This window comes from Anser anser (assembly GCF_964211835.1).
Source record: "Anser anser genome assembly, chromosome: 4".
Classification (NCBI taxonomy): domain Eukaryota; kingdom Metazoa; phylum Chordata; class Aves; order Anseriformes; family Anatidae; genus Anser; species Anser anser.
Genome location: NC_139724.1, coordinates 39,421,264 through 39,437,202, shown reverse-complemented (window position 1 = coordinate 39,437,202; position 15,939 = coordinate 39,421,264). Strand labels below are relative to the sequence as shown.

Below are 15,939 nucleotides of genomic sequence, written 5' to 3'. Positions count from 1 at the left end.
CACAATTCTTTATGTGGGAGCATTAACACACGTGGCACCATCTTTTATCAATTTTTAACTCAGCCAATTTTATCTGGTGTTGCCTTCCCTTTCCCCTGCTTAAGAAGCATTCTCAAAACAGCACCCAGTTCCCCTCTCCAACTTGCTATTATTTACTCACGATGCCTCTTATTTTACTGCAGTTTTACTGCAGAAGAACAGAGACTTCCACCTGGTCAAACACCACAACAGAAATCTGTTACTCTTCTCAGTCATGTCTAGACTCTTAGAAGCAATCCCACAAAGTAAAACAACATGCATTTTAGTGCATTTTATACTTTTTATACGTGCAGGAACAAATAAGTAGTTTTAATTGCTCTCTTTTACCAGCAAATAATTATGGTTGGTAACTCTGATTTTGAAAACATTCCTGTAGAAGGTTAAAGATCATTTAGGAAGTAGAATAACATGCATGTGATATAAAGATATCAGAGTTTTGTTCTGATACAAATGGAGAAGAAAAAAAAAAAAAACACTTTTCAACATTTTTGTATCTTTACAAGTTGAAAATTTTTCATTTTAGATAATAATTCCACAACAGAGCCCAGAACCTTTTTGATAATTCAAAAGGATACAAGTAATATTGTAAAATATCCATATTTACAAATACTTTATTAAATGTTTCTCATCAAAGATTATTTTTTTCTGCAATACTAACATTTTGATGAGTAGTATCCATTGTGATATTTATCAAGTGACAGAAACAAATCAGAATTTGGTGTTCAATAGCCATATATTAAACAAGGCCCTTACCTACAGCTTTTTTCTTTATGATGCTTCTCACAGCACAAGAATGTAAAAAGATGGCATTCATTTTCAGCTAATAACAAAAAAAAAAAGCCTCTCGCTTCCTGCTAAAAAAAAAATAATAAAATAATTCACTATTCTTACTAAACAAAGCCTCCTTCTAAGTGGTTTTGGAGGAATAAAAGTTTTTTGTTCATAATGGATATTAGCCACTTCCAGCAACTGTTTTTATATAATGATTCATACCAGTTTCCATTAAATATTTAGACCCACATTTAGCTTATTTTAATGTTCTTAACATTACGTGGAAAGAAGTTTACCTAGCCTCTGCACTTTTTGGGCAAGAAAAGTTGTTCATTCTGACTCAATATTCCAAGAATTCAGTCAAACCAATGGATTAATTCAAGGAAACATCATACAGTTGATTTCTCCAGCTGATGGCAAGACTGAAGTTGATGGATGCCTCAAGCACATTCTTGAGATCAATCACTTTAAACCACTGAAGACAATAAAGACAGCACAGTCTTCAACACAGTGGGGCATAAATCCTTTCTTTCTCCCCTGAGATTTTCATTCTGTTTTAAAATCGTGTTAAAATATTAAAATATTCAACTTATTAACATATTCAAAATGAATTTTTATTAGTCCTTGTGCCAAATTCTTTCAAAAATTCAGTGAGAAGTAACTTCATTTCAAGACAGACACAAATTTATTTTTCACCCTGCTGATACACTTTAAGAAATTATCTATTTTTAGTCTTTTGACAACTTATGTCATAAATGACAATGTATTTGCCTCTATCTTCATGCCACCAAGGCATGTTTGATGGTAAAAAAATAAAAAAATAAAAAATCCAAAGGCTGCAATGAAGATTTATAACTGTTTCCTCTTCAGGCAAATGATGCAACCATAATTATTTGGAAACATAATTTTTAAATGCATAATATCAAGTCTGATGAAAAGCCTCGACAAATAAACCCAGATGGATATATCCTGTCCATGCCTCAGCACCTGCAAGAAACTTACTGGCATCTGCATGAGCACCTTCCTATTACTCTGTTAAAATCTTGGAAAGACAAAACAATGTCTTGAGTTCCCTACATACAGTCAGGTGTGAGAAGGGAGTGGAAAGGAAACCAGGCCTGGAAATGACTGTATTAGTAAAGAAAACATTAGCTTCTATATAGTTGTAAACAAATTGCTTACTATGCAGCTTTATATTTAAGGACATAATGTGGCAAAGGGGCTTTCAGAGACTCATTATTAGATGGATCTGGTTTAAGAATAGCTCAGTCCCTGCTGAGGTTGTGCAACAACAGGCCTGAAACACCTCAGTGTTCAGTCCTGCTGTCCAACCCAAAATGGGACCAAAAATGTTGAACATTGTTAAACAGTTTTTCACCAATTCTATTCTGTCATTTAGTTTGCTTAAACCTGTAGGTTACCAAAATTTTAAAAGCAACTAGATTTTTTTTTAAAAAAAAAATCTAGTTTCTCATTTGTATCACTTTCTAAAATATTAATATTAAAAAAAAAGAAAAACAAAAAAACACCAAAACAAACAAAAGCAACAACAAAATAAACAAACAAAAACAAATAGAAAGGCATCAATTTTTTCCTTCTAATACTGCTAGTAGGCTTTTTTCTTGAAATCCTACAGAAAGTTTATAAGACTTCTTTTAGCTACCAGATAGACTGACATCATTATTGATGTAGACGATATACCCAAATATTTTGCTGACTGATCTACAGTACATTAGGCAGCATAAATTTATAATGCCATGAACAAATAATATTTAGAAAATCTATTCAAGGCTGCATGGGAAACTTCCAGCTATTCGCAACCATTTTCCTTTCTAACAAAGACAATGTCTGGAAAACAACTCTACTCAGTAGGTTAATTAGATTTAAACTCCAGATTCTCCAGAAGAGCGTTACTTCAGCCATAACAATCATGTTGGGCTTGGAACTCTACTAAATTTATTAACAAATTACAATACTTCAGGTGACAGAGACATAAAAACCCTTAAACACTTTTAACACTCTAAGATTCTAGGTAATGTTAATAATACAGGAATGTAGTCTCTAATAAAGTATTATTTGAAACATAAAGAACTAGACAGATTGCGAAGAAATATCCTTTCATTACTTCTCTCTGATTCACTTTTTTGAACAGAGCAAAGCAAGTAGACAATCTGGGTATTTTGAGAAAGTTTGGGGCTTGTGGTGGTTTTTCAGATAGCATGTGCTAGCACTTTATAACTACAGACTACTCCTCTGTGGCTCATCTTAATTTGCTGTATAACACAATAGCCATTAAAAAGTCGTTGCCACTCTAAGAACAATTACACATCAGAGTTATTAGAACAATTACATATTAGGATTATATTGCAGGCCTGTATTATATCTGTTCAACATTTTACTTAAAATACAGATATGCAATCACCTTAATTCTCATTAACTGGAGCTAGACATGCAAACTGAACATAAAATTAAGTAAAAGTTAACTCCACTTACATTTCTTCACTGTATCACAGCAAACAACAGAAAATTTTCTTTTCACTTGGCTCTTAAGAGAATCCAGCTCCCATCAGGGAAGCAAGCTGTAAACAAATTTATAGAAGAATCCACCAGCTTACTTATTTAAACAGGTAAAGATATTAAGAGCCCTAATACATTATAATGGCACAAAATCCATATTACAGAGAGTAAAATGAGCATGTGCCAGCTAGAATCATGGTCTTGTGGTAGCACAATGCAGATCCTAATGGGGAGCCATGAACAGAGACTAGGTGTGCCAACAAGGCCATATATCTCTAGGGAAGGAAACATCACTAATGACAACCTGCAATCTTGCTGACTGAAGCGGTATCACTGACTTGTTAGTGGAAAAAATGCTCTGTACTTTAATCTAACAATACACAAAAGGACTACGATGTAGGGCCTCTAAGGCAAAAATAATTAAAAAAACAAAAACAAAAAAAACCACAACATTTCATGAAGTGAAACGATTGCCACTCTCCAAAGTAAATATGTACTTGACTGTGATGGGAAGATTTTTATTTAGAATATTTGTGTATTCATATTGCCTATTAGAATTGGAATGGTCTTCTTTTGAGTGGCAAGGGTTATGATTTGTCCCACGGAGCTTTTAAAGGGGACATAACATTATAAGAAGTAATATCTATCATTTTCCTTTCTTCTGCATTTTCCAGTTTCACCCTCCAATGGAACAAACAGTGCTTTATTCATAATGCAAGGCCACAGGAAGTATTTTCACAGCTTAATCTTCTATAACATTTTAAGAAGCAAAACACCCTTTAGCCCTGTTCTCTTTCTGTTATATTTTATCTCTCAGAAATATCTGTGGCTTCAGAACACCTGGATAGGCATTTACGATGAGCAGTTTTTCTTTACTTCACAGAGTACAGCAAATCTACACACACTGAGAAAAAAACTGTCTTGGCATGAGACCATTTAGACCAATTGCTTGTTTTCACTAATCTGTAGGATTTTTTTTTTTTGCAGAACTAAATATAGCAGCGCTCACATCTTAGACGTATTTAAAATGTGGACAGTCTGAGAATCACACTGCATTTGATACGCTGAAATCACATCTTTGGTCCTTTCTGAAACAGAACAAGCTGCTTATGGCATTTTACAGGAACTTTCTTCAGATGAAGCCCATGGTTCTCTCTATCATTTAACAGTGACACTGAGGGCATTTTTGTTCTCCCATAGTTTCCTAGTACTTCACAACTTCATTTCTGTAAGACTTGGTCATTATCTGTGTGAATGGTAGCTCTGTGGCTATGGCTCAGATTTTTTTTTCTTCCTGTAAAAGTGCCTGAAGGAATCTTAAGAAATATGACCCCTCTGGGACAAAACTTCAGCCCTGTGGCCATGGAGGCAGCAGGTTCCACCCAAAAAGGAATACATTTTCCAGGAGTCTGAGATCAAAGTCACCTAGAGTGGCTCCTGCCCCAGCCTAATATCCACTTCAAAGCAGTGAGACCTTTTTCAGACCTGTGCTATCACAGTAGTTCACTCAGACAACCCTTACCTGAGCTCAGGTATAACAGCTGTGTAGAAACGTCATCAGAAAAGGATGTACTAACCTTTTCACTTAAGGTTGGATTCTGAAGGACAATGATGATTTCTCCTCTGAGTCTAGCCCTATTATTCTTTCTCTTTGTCTCTTGCTCTTCTGTAGGAATCTGCAGAGTCTGGAAAAGAAGAGAAATAGAGACAACAGAACATGGTTTTGATTCTGGAAGAGGATTAATTGCCACAGTAGGAATTATTGTTAGGAAGATAAATGCATAAATTGCTGAGAATATGATCTGAGATTGAGTAGCTAAGCTGCTTGTGACTCACCTTTAAAGTGAGTCACTTGCACCAAATACAAAAATATCATAGTCTGTGCTTCTCCTAAAACCGTTTAAATTATGGGTGAGAAGAACAGGCATCTCAAAACCCCAACACTATTACCCATTATGCCACACAAGAACTTTAGCTGAATCTTCGGGGAATGACATCAAGACAGTTACTTAAGACAGCAAATATTCCCTTAAGTACAGACAAAGAGTAATTTAGAAAAATGATATAATCTTTTTAGATCTCTTCTTGGTCCCTTTCCTGTGAACTGTCTGGCTTGCAGGACTCCTGAGTAAAAAGGGCAATAAAATCAGATAATCCATGATTTATATATTGGATTCTTACATAACCCCCTTTGCAGTGAGATTTCCCATTGGAATCACTAGAGTTAAAAAGAGACTTAAGACAACGCATAGCTTGTGACAGTGAAGACTCTGCATAATTGGTAAGCATAATTTGCTTATGTTTTTCTAACATCTGGAGTCAAAATGTCACATCAGAGTGACAGTTTCTTTGTACTTACAGCTAAATGAATACAGAAAGTCAATGACAAACTGTTAGGCTGAAGGCAAACAGATGATGTTTGCTGTCCTCTCATAAAGATCCAAATTGTATATTTTTAAATGCCATCAAATAAGGCACATAATGTAATGCAGTTAAAGATAGATGAAGACTGACAAATTTTTATGTTGCATAGAATTTGGTGAGCTTTCTCTTGAAATGTTAAATGCAGTTTTACATACAATTATATTTTAAAAAAAACAATTCATGTTATGATTATTCACTTGCCTTAAGCCAGTTAAGTGATGATACAATAAACAGATTAATGATTGTGACCATGACACTTAAACAACAATGCAAAGCACTTTGAAAGTGCTGATATTTTGATTAGATTGATGGGGAGAAAAAGAAAATAATTACATGGATATTATCTTAGTGAGTAGTATTGTTTCTCATAATGAGGAACTGTATACACAAAGTGCATAGCTATCATCCCCGATAAACTGATCACAGATTGAGGCGGAAGATCACTTTCACTTGACTGTTCCCAAGACCTGGCAGACAGTTAGATGTTTGATATTTTTAAGAAAGAATTACTTCTTAGTGAATATCACATCAGTGTTCAGTTTCAGAACTCCAGTAATATTCCATGTACTGCCAATATCTGATTTCAATTGTACAGATGTTTTGCTGTTGGTGGTGTTTGTTTTGTTGTTGTTGTTGTTGATTTTTTCCTAGTTCTTCTGTGCATTAAAATTTTAAACTAAAAATGCAAAGGTTATTATTATTTTCCCCCAAAATCACCTGATCGCACACTGATGTAGCCGCAAGACTTTATCTTTTAGTTTAATTTCATCCTGAAGGAATACAATTTCAGTCACAGTGACCAAAGCATGATAACTGGGGTTAATTGGAATTGGTTAACTGGGGTTAATGGGAATTTTTCCTCAAAAGTGTACTCCTGTACCAATCCAACAGCAAAAAACTAAGATGGGTTAAGCAATACCAGAAATCAAATACGGATTCATTGACAAACTATGTTTTTCAAGCATAATTTTCTAAAGACCTAACAGTAAACTGATGTTATGTCTTGGACTAGTGATATCTAAGACACCTCTCCTTGTGGGAACTCCACCTGCAGTAGGCTCTAATGCATCCACTCCTACTGGCTTGTGAAAATAGGTTTGTGGCACTAAATTAGGTAATTCATAGTTAAACAGGTAACACATTATTCTTAAATATCAAAGAAACTCTTTCAAAATGTTAGGATGTATCTTCCCTGCTTACACAAATAGCAAATATAATCATCTGTAGGGTTATAAAAGGCATTTTGCAACTTGTCCGGCGTAGAACTGCAATTAGAAAGTAATGAATATTAATAGGTTCTCTGCAGCCAAATTCACCACATCAAATGGAAAATTCTTTTAAGTGTACTCAAGCAACTTCTATTTAAGTTTTGAATAGATGGCATAATTATTGTGATAAGAAATTATATAATGAATTTTGCACCCAGAATGCTTACTCATTCTCTAATGCATCTGTTTTCTTGAGTGACATTGTTCTGTACACGCAAAAATGCGGAATAAAATGACTACTTATTATGCTTAATAAAAACTTGAAAAATCATCTTATCCTTGTAGTATTTTGCCTGCTTGTTTCTCCAGCAAGAAAACTATTTTAAGATTTAACTACACAAGAGAACTTTTAGCAATTTCTGAAGATGTTAATTCTTTCATGCATTACTACTATCACACATGCAACTTATAATACAGTGTTTTTATGTTGTGTTTGTAGATACTGAAAAATCTCATTGATTTTTGTTATTAATCAGAAAAGTCCAAAGAAATTCATAAAGTAATTCAGCTTAAAGTCAGCATAGTGACTGAATAAAGTATCTCTATGTATCACCTCCACAGTAACTCATTGATCGGACTTTAAGAGCATAGCAGGGTACCAAGATCAAAATCCCTGCATTTTGAAAAATAAAACTTTCTGGGAATTCTTTGGCAGACAATCAAACTGTAAGTAAGCTGTACAAAACCAATATAAAAATTATCTCCTAAAATTATTGTTTTAAGGTCATCCTTCTTAGAAAGAACTAAATGATTCTTACATTAAAAGGTGCTGAAAAGATATATCCAGTGTACTGCATGTATTCAAAACATAGATGCTATGCCCTTAACGTCACTTGTGCACTGGTCTGAAAACACACTGAGATGAATTACTTCTACTTCAAGATTAATTTGGAAAAAAAAAAAAAAGAGAGAAAAAAAAGAGCTGCACAATAAATAATATGAACAAACTATCTAAAAGGAAAATTAGGTCCACCAAGCTTTCAAATATCAAATGGTGTCCTTGTTTGAAAATCTAGTTGATCCATAACTACCAGTGTATGTGTGAAGGCAGCATAAAGGAAACACAGAATAAGTCCAGCAGTTTCCGGCTAGCATACAGTCCTTTCAAGACAGGAAGGTTATCACTGTACCTAGATTATTGTTTGTATTACTACATGGTCCTCTGTGTTCAAAATCACATTTGTCAATATAGTTCCACTGCTACAGAGTCCAACACATCTCAGTCTTACAGGAGTGGCAATTTCTGTGCTACATCTCTAAGTGGCAGTGCATACCTGTAATGGATATCCACGAGGCACCAGCACCAAACCAAGTTGCTGTTTTGGAACTATACGAACTGGTTGGTAAGGACTGCAATGCTGACAATCATCTAAGGTTCAGCAATAATCATTTAACAACTGTACCAGGTATTATAAATTAACCATACATCAGAATTAGTATAGATAGATTTCCTTCAAGATGATATTGATTGATCGTGAGTATGAGAGTCCACTGAAGATTATCCAAGCTCAAAAAAGACTGTATTAACACAGAAATGAGATGCAAAATACTGGATATAAAAACTCTACTGAAAAATCCAAAATAACATTAATTTTGTCTTGGAAATGTTAAATGTATCCTGGGAAGAAGCCTTAAGCATTACACAATTCACATGTATCACCCTGTCTTACTCAGTGCTTAGAAGTGACAATGCAATTTTGAAAATTACATTCATTAAGTCTGTCTGTTTTAGTAGTCCTTAGGGAGTTGTTATCAGTCAGTCTCGACTTGGGACAGCTGAATACTAGTTTTTGTCTTATAAAATCAGCTCAATTTCAATGGAGTGCTTCCAAAGGTAGTTCAATCTCTCCCTTCCTGGTAGTCCAAAGAATACCATTTGTCAGCTCTCACTCCTTACAAGAAAGAGTATGTCCTCAAGAAGACTCATGACATCTAAATACGTGTGTGTATGCACATAAATTTTGATGTTCCTCCAGACTAGTAACGTTTTTACTTGTAAATGTGTATTAAAAGTAAATACGGGATTATTACTAAATGAAATATTTGTAAGAATTGCTAGTAATACGGAGTTCACATCTGCTCTAAACTATCACAGATCATTTGTCTCTATGTAGTGTCACTAGTTTGGTTTGTTCCTAGGTTTTAATTCAGAGACTTTTTTCTGGCTCAGCTTAGTGTCTGAAGCAGGCTTGCATGCCAAAGCTGTGATTAACTTTATAGATGCAGTGGAATTATGGAAATGCATCATGCAAAAGTGCATACTTGCCAAAATTATTCCATGACCTTGTGCTTAAACTGAGTTTTAAATAATTCAGCAATGTATTGAATGAATAAATTTGTGCTGCTTGTTACTCTAAACAGTAATGCTTTCACTTTCCTTGCCATTTTTAATAAAGTCTCACTTTCTAATATTCATGAAATATTGCATTTCAATTAAATTACATACGTATTGAGAAAATAGTTTGCCCTAAGCTGTTTAGTGTTGACACCAACTGTCATTTGCCTTTTCTTTTAGTATAATAACCACAGAGGCTTTATGTACAGGCAATATAAAGCACTGTCACACTTTAATGAGAAAATTTTTTGATCATGTATAGCACAGGAGAGGATAAATCTAAGCTATTTTGTTATTTTTAAAGGCTATTAATACAGCTTAAATAATGCATACTCACTCCTAACTTAGGTTTCCATTCTTTGTTTCATGGTAACAACAGCACTCTAAATTTTTTAATGTTTCAGATATTCAGTAAAAGATACAGAATTCAGGGGTTTGTGCTGATTAGAGAAACTCCTTTTAAAATGGAAAGATAACAGAGGAGTTACAGAGAAAATTGTTAATATTTTAAGCAGCATAAATAGGTTAAAAAAAAAATTACCTGCACTGAGGCAGAAAAATATTGCTTTCAAATTTGCCATTATTTCAATGCAGGTAAATTGATTAAAATTCTTGTGGCTCACTGTATTTCCCTTTTAAAATAGGAATCTTTTCAACACCTTATTTATAAGGAATAAAATAAAATAAAATAGAATAGAACAAAACAGTTCAGTTCATTAGATATTTTCAAATTAAAAGCATTCCAGTGGTGCAAACTTATCTCACTATATCACTTTGAATAATAAAACTATAATCATGTTTTATATATAAATGTATGTACCTATATGGTCCTCCCCTTTCTGCCTGACTGCATTTCCCACCATTTGGCCAAAATATTTTTATCAAGACTAGATGGACCTCATGAAGTGCATTTTGCCTATCACCCTCTATGCCTGATACAAAAAAATTTGTTACTGAGCTCAACCAGAGCCCTGTTTCTCAGGGTGAAGTTGTAAAGACTTCTCTGTTTGATATGGAGACCCGAACTACAGCTACAGTGTAGATGCAATGTGTTAGCTGCTGCAGATAGCAGCCACACAGAAGTTTATTCCCAGAGTGCAAGTGAATAGACGCTGTGAAGAGAAAGGAAATACAAAATAAATATCTCATTAGTACAAGCTCAAAAGCTCATCAAAGTCCTCACAACTCTTCTTTTGTCATTCCTTGCTGTTTTCAAACAGTAGGAAGAAAAAGAATAAGAAAATTAAAGAAAAAAAAAAGCGTTTGCAAGCTTCACCTTCAAGATAAGGATTTTTCATTAATGCCTGTAAACTGATGTGGATATAATTACCTTACTGCATGTCTAGTCATCTTAATAACTTGAAATTGGCCCCAACATATTGGGAATCTTCACACGCCAATGAAGCACCCACTACTTATCATTATGTTATCAACAAATTACCCCAACTTTTCTGGTTGCCACAACATAACTAAGAGGCCATGTAAGACCCTGAAGCATTAACAATCAGTGCAAGAAGGAAAGTAGAACAGTTACTGTAAATACCTAGGCTAAAGAAGTACAGTATGGCAGCAAAAGCTTTTGATTACATATATATTTCCCTATATATATATATAGGGAAAAAAAGAGTTGTTAAATAAGCAACCTAAATGTCATTCATTTCTTGTAATCATTTCAGGAAAGAAGGTTTTCTTCAGCAGAGATACAAATGATGATAACCTAGCATCCCAGTTCAGAAAAAGTTTCAAGTAAGCCAGATCATGAGCTTTCTACAAACATCTTCTGTTTGAGGTTTCTGGGAAAATGTGGTAGGTTACTTAGCATATATGTCCTTGTTCAGGTGTCACTGACACAGTTAGTCATATGATGGGTGAAAGAAAGGCTGCACAAAATTATTTAGCATTTTCAACTCTTGCTCCATCTTAAGTTCCTTTAAGTAAAGGGGAACCTTTTAGTTGACTGGCAAGTGTTGGGGAATTGCTCAAGAAGGAAAGAGTTGACATAATGAGTGAAAAAAAGATAATGACTCCACTGAATCCTGGACTCACACTGCTTCCTTACATTGGCTAAATCAAAATACACTTTTATAAACAATACAATCTTAATATCGGTAAAGTTTTTTGAGATGACAATTTTATGATATTTATTTATTTTTTTTTACAACCATCGCTATTTTATTGCAAATCAATAGGATATTTATCAAAATTTAAAACCAAAACAATACAAAGAGGAATATATCTAAGGGTACAATTAGACTGAAATTGAAGGTCAGCTAGGCCTTCATCTATTGTTTTCTTTCTCGGGGATCACAAAATTGAAGGATTTTATTATCTACCTTAGTCAGACTAGAAATTTAAGCCTAGACACTACGTTTCTCACCTTCTATGGTTTTGAGTCAGATCATTAATTTTTTCAATTTTTTTGTTAACTTGTTAACAACTTCTCTATTATTGAAATCTAATAACTCATATTGTCTATCATGTGTTTTTACACAACAGATTAAAAGCTTTCTAGAATTGTGAAAACTCCAACTTTATGGCCCAAAAGGATGAGCAAAGAAGCAGGAAAAGGGGTGGAAACTGTTACCAAAATATTTTCTGCATATTGTGTTCTTTGTCTTTCTGTAATAATTACATAGGACTAATTATGACTCTTTGATCATTCTTTGACCATTAAGATTTTATTTATATTACTGTCAATACATTTTTGGCTTTGTATGTTACACGAGTTTCCTCCTTGCCTTTAAACAGAATTTTCAGAATAGCAAGCTGATTTGATATCAAGGAAGATATTTGATATCATTCTGTTTTCCTGGTATATGCTTTTTACTCCCAAACAAATAGGAAATTATATGGGGGTATAATAAATATGCAAATATAACATTGTTCTTTGTACAAGTCCTCTGAAAAGTATGTTAAAATTGACACTCCACCATTAGACAAGTCAGAAGAAGGGCTGCATTTGTCAAGAATGGTGGCATTGCTGCAGAAGTAAAAGTCTGACATATATGTCATGATCATGTAGGATTTGTAAAATACACAAGCCTCAAGGTGATATTTGCTTGTAACTCAATTCTGTGTAGGCTGAATATTGTGGCATGGTGGCACTTGTAAAGTCAAACTCAATATGTTCAGTTTCATGATGCTCAAGTAAGACATTTGAAAGGACTCAGCATGGATCATAGGCATACCTTAATAAATAAATAAATAAAAATCTACCATGTGTTTTTTGGGAGTAAAAAGCTACTTGTATTTCACGACTTAAAGTCTTCCACGTATACTCTCAGTATTTGTTCAATTATTTATCTTAATTACTAAGTTCAAAATGGGTACGACAAGCTATTATATAACTGATTGATATAAAATATGAAGCAATCAATAAAGCATGACACTATTGTAGAGTCTGGAGATGCACACACTTTATGGACTTCTCTCTTCTGTACTAGAGTCTCAAAAAATGACAGAAACCATGTTTAAGAATTCTCTCATTCCTTGTGTATCATTACACAAGACATCCATGAGCCTTTTATTTTTGATTATAATGCAAAATCATTTGTTCTTGTCTTTCAATTAAGTATACACAAGAACGGTTTTCATAAGAACAGCTTTTACCAAAGCAGGTGAAAGGTCTACTGAATCCACTATTCAACAGTGGTCATAGGAAGAGCATAACAGCAGGGTACATATACAGTAAAGCTTCTCTGATTTATTTTCCTAGTCTCTAATGTCTCCAGATGCAAGATGTGTTCAACCATTGGTTGGACTAAGTAAAAATTAATCTATATATTTAATGAAGCAGATATATAAATGGAGACATTTTTCTATCTAAATATTTCACAGATCTAAATTTACTCTTCTATTGGTGTGGCATAAGTTAAAATAACACATGAACCAAATACAACTGCCTAAAGATGTTTTGATGTTTGTTTCTTCTCTGTATTTCAGTAAATTTTAATTTTCACTGTGTAACACACACTTTAGAGGTTTTGCTTGTTTGTTTTACTGATAGGAGTACAATATTCAGTTTAGCAAAGCACTTGGAACATACTTAAATCTAAGCTTGTTCATATACTTGCTTATATTGAATACTGAGGTTAACACACTTATTTTCCTGCACTAGCATCAGATGGACATTAAAGTGTCCAGATGACAAAAGCCTTTACATGGTAATACCAAGTCCAGCATTAGTTTTGTCAAAATACATATTTTAAACAAATCTGTGATAATTAGTTCTGTTTTTTTTTGTCAAACTCAATCCTACCTTATAAAGTCAATGACATACATTCAATTTATTCCATAAAAATGGGAGTAAACAGTTGATTCATTCATTTGCATACAATCCAAAAGAGATATATGATTTTGAATGTAAAAAGGTAAAATAAAACTGTTTCTCTTTGCAGTAACACAGGACTCCCAGGGCAAAGAACTGATGAGTAAGGTTAGTTCACCAAAAATAAAATTACTATTGGAAAATAAAATCTTAAACTCGTTAAAGAGTGCAGTCTAGTAACATTTTCTTTATGAATTCTGACTTTTTAGTTTGTGTAAACAAAGTTTCTTAAAATGATCATCAGACTCATACAAATAGCTTATGACCTGTTAGCAGATACAAAAGTCTCTCTTCCCTATTCTATGGCCTAGCAGAAAAGACCATAATGTTTTGAAATAATAACTAAAACAATATAAAGTCAATGTTCTCTCTTTAAAAACTTAACTTAGATCAGATACAACTTTGGTATGACATTGTTTAAGTGTGTGAATTAAACCACAGAATCTAAGGAGTGTGATATCCATCATTATAATCAAAACTGCTGAAGAACTACTTAGGCAAGAGCCTATCAACATGTGAATGAAGCCACAGAAACTCAAGTTAGCCTCCTGCATAAGTATTGGTTCAGTTGCATCTAAAGTTAAAACAATCAATCAATCAAACAAACAAAAAAGTGCAAGAATATCAGTTCTTTACGTTTTTTCATAAGGGAAATGAAATAGACATGGAAATGTACCTCTGTGTGTGCAATCCAGTCTTCAGAAAGTAAACCAATATAGAAGAAGTCATATAAGCAGACATTAATTCTACTTAACTTCAAAACAGAAATGGCAATAAATTGAAATATACTCATCATCTTAGTTAGCTGGAACTTGAGAGCTACACAGTTTTTAAAGAGATGAAAACAAACAAACAAAAAACAACAAAAACATGGAAGAACCATTTAAATTTCCATTCTTTCTGGGTTTCTATTAATAGCAATAAGCAAGAAGTGAATTTAAAAATATAATTTTAATACAATATATTACAAAGTTAGCTGTAGATTATATCAAAGCAAAGTCATTCCATTCCTGTTATTTGAAAATATTCTCTGCCTTTAGGACATCAAGCACATGATCTGATTTTTCAAAGCACAATGGAGGATATCAAACAGATGAAATACTCACTGATATCCTGGAGAAGCTGTATTGATTTTTCCGAGTACTCTGTATCAGCACTGAAAAGTCAAGGAAGTTCTTCATATCACTCTTAGTCTTCCCGGTGTCCTCTGAGAAGTTTAAATCATTTCTCCATTGAAACACCACAATATAAGTAAGACAGAAATAACATAAGAAAAAAAGACACTGATCTTAAGTGTCATATGTACAACATATTGAACTTTAATCCTAGCACTCTTGTAAGCTTTGTCACTATTACATACTACCAACAAAATGCAAAGAAGGCACAAAATTGCAAATTTTATCCCCTGTCCCAAAGCTCAAAAACAAACAAACAAAACAACAGGTGTTGCCCTTGTCAAGGAATATTCTTTAAACTTCATATTTTACAGTATTTTTTTTTCTAGACAAAACGGTAAAAGTTGTAAGCTATAACAGTGCAGAGGCAAATGAACACAGTTGCGTCCTGACCTCCAGCAAGCCCTCTCTCTGAGCATCCCTTCTGCGTATTTTCAAACCTTGTCTTTTCACCTGCACTAGCTTCCCCCCCGCTCCTGCCATTTTAACCTATTTGAAGCTTTTAATCCTCATGTATGAAAGACCCTGAAACCTGACTACATTTCTGTCAGGAACTCCTTCATTCTCTTCTGCTTCATTTGTCTACTCCTACCAAACTAATCTTTTCAAACAACTTTGTACCTTCTTCACATTCTTGTCTTTGCGTCTCGCGTGTCATTTAAAAGTACAACTATTTTTCTCTAAAGGTATTGGTTCCATTTACAAAGTGTTGTTAAATCTATATGTACAGAGATACCTATATAATATGTATGTATATAGAAAGACATTATTTTTCAGGAACTATCCGTCTCCTGTAGTCTCAATGCATTATGTTTGAACGATTGATAGGCTTACAGGTATACTCCTGGACAAAAACTTTGCCTCCCCCCAGTTTGCGCAGAAATAAAATGCCGCTTGCATTCAACTGATAATTATATACTGAATTCAGAAGTAATCTACCCAATGTGCCCTAGAAATTATTCATGAAAAGGATTATTCATGTATTGCCCTAACATTTGTCACTCACTGAAAACTGATGCCTGACTTAAATGAAATTATTGATTTGCTATCCTGAAATTTAATTTTTCTCAAAAGTACATAACC

The 15,939-nt window shown here is 33.7% G+C and overlaps 1 protein-coding gene across 1 annotated transcript in view; it reads right to left on the bottom strand.

The window, feature by feature from the left end:
- Positions 1-15,939, bottom strand: part of LOC310898178 (uncharacterized protein) — a 331,267-nt gene that overhangs the window by 191,729 nt on the left and 123,599 nt on the right. Inside the window, exons 17-18 of the mRNA XM_083832738.1 lie at positions 14,788-14,908; positions 4,905-5,012 (exon numbers count right to left, since the gene is read on the bottom strand). Coding sequence (XP_083688864.1) covers positions 4,905-5,012; positions 14,788-14,908 — 229 coding nt within the window. The remainder of the gene's footprint in view (positions 1-4,904; positions 5,013-14,787; positions 14,909-15,939) is intronic.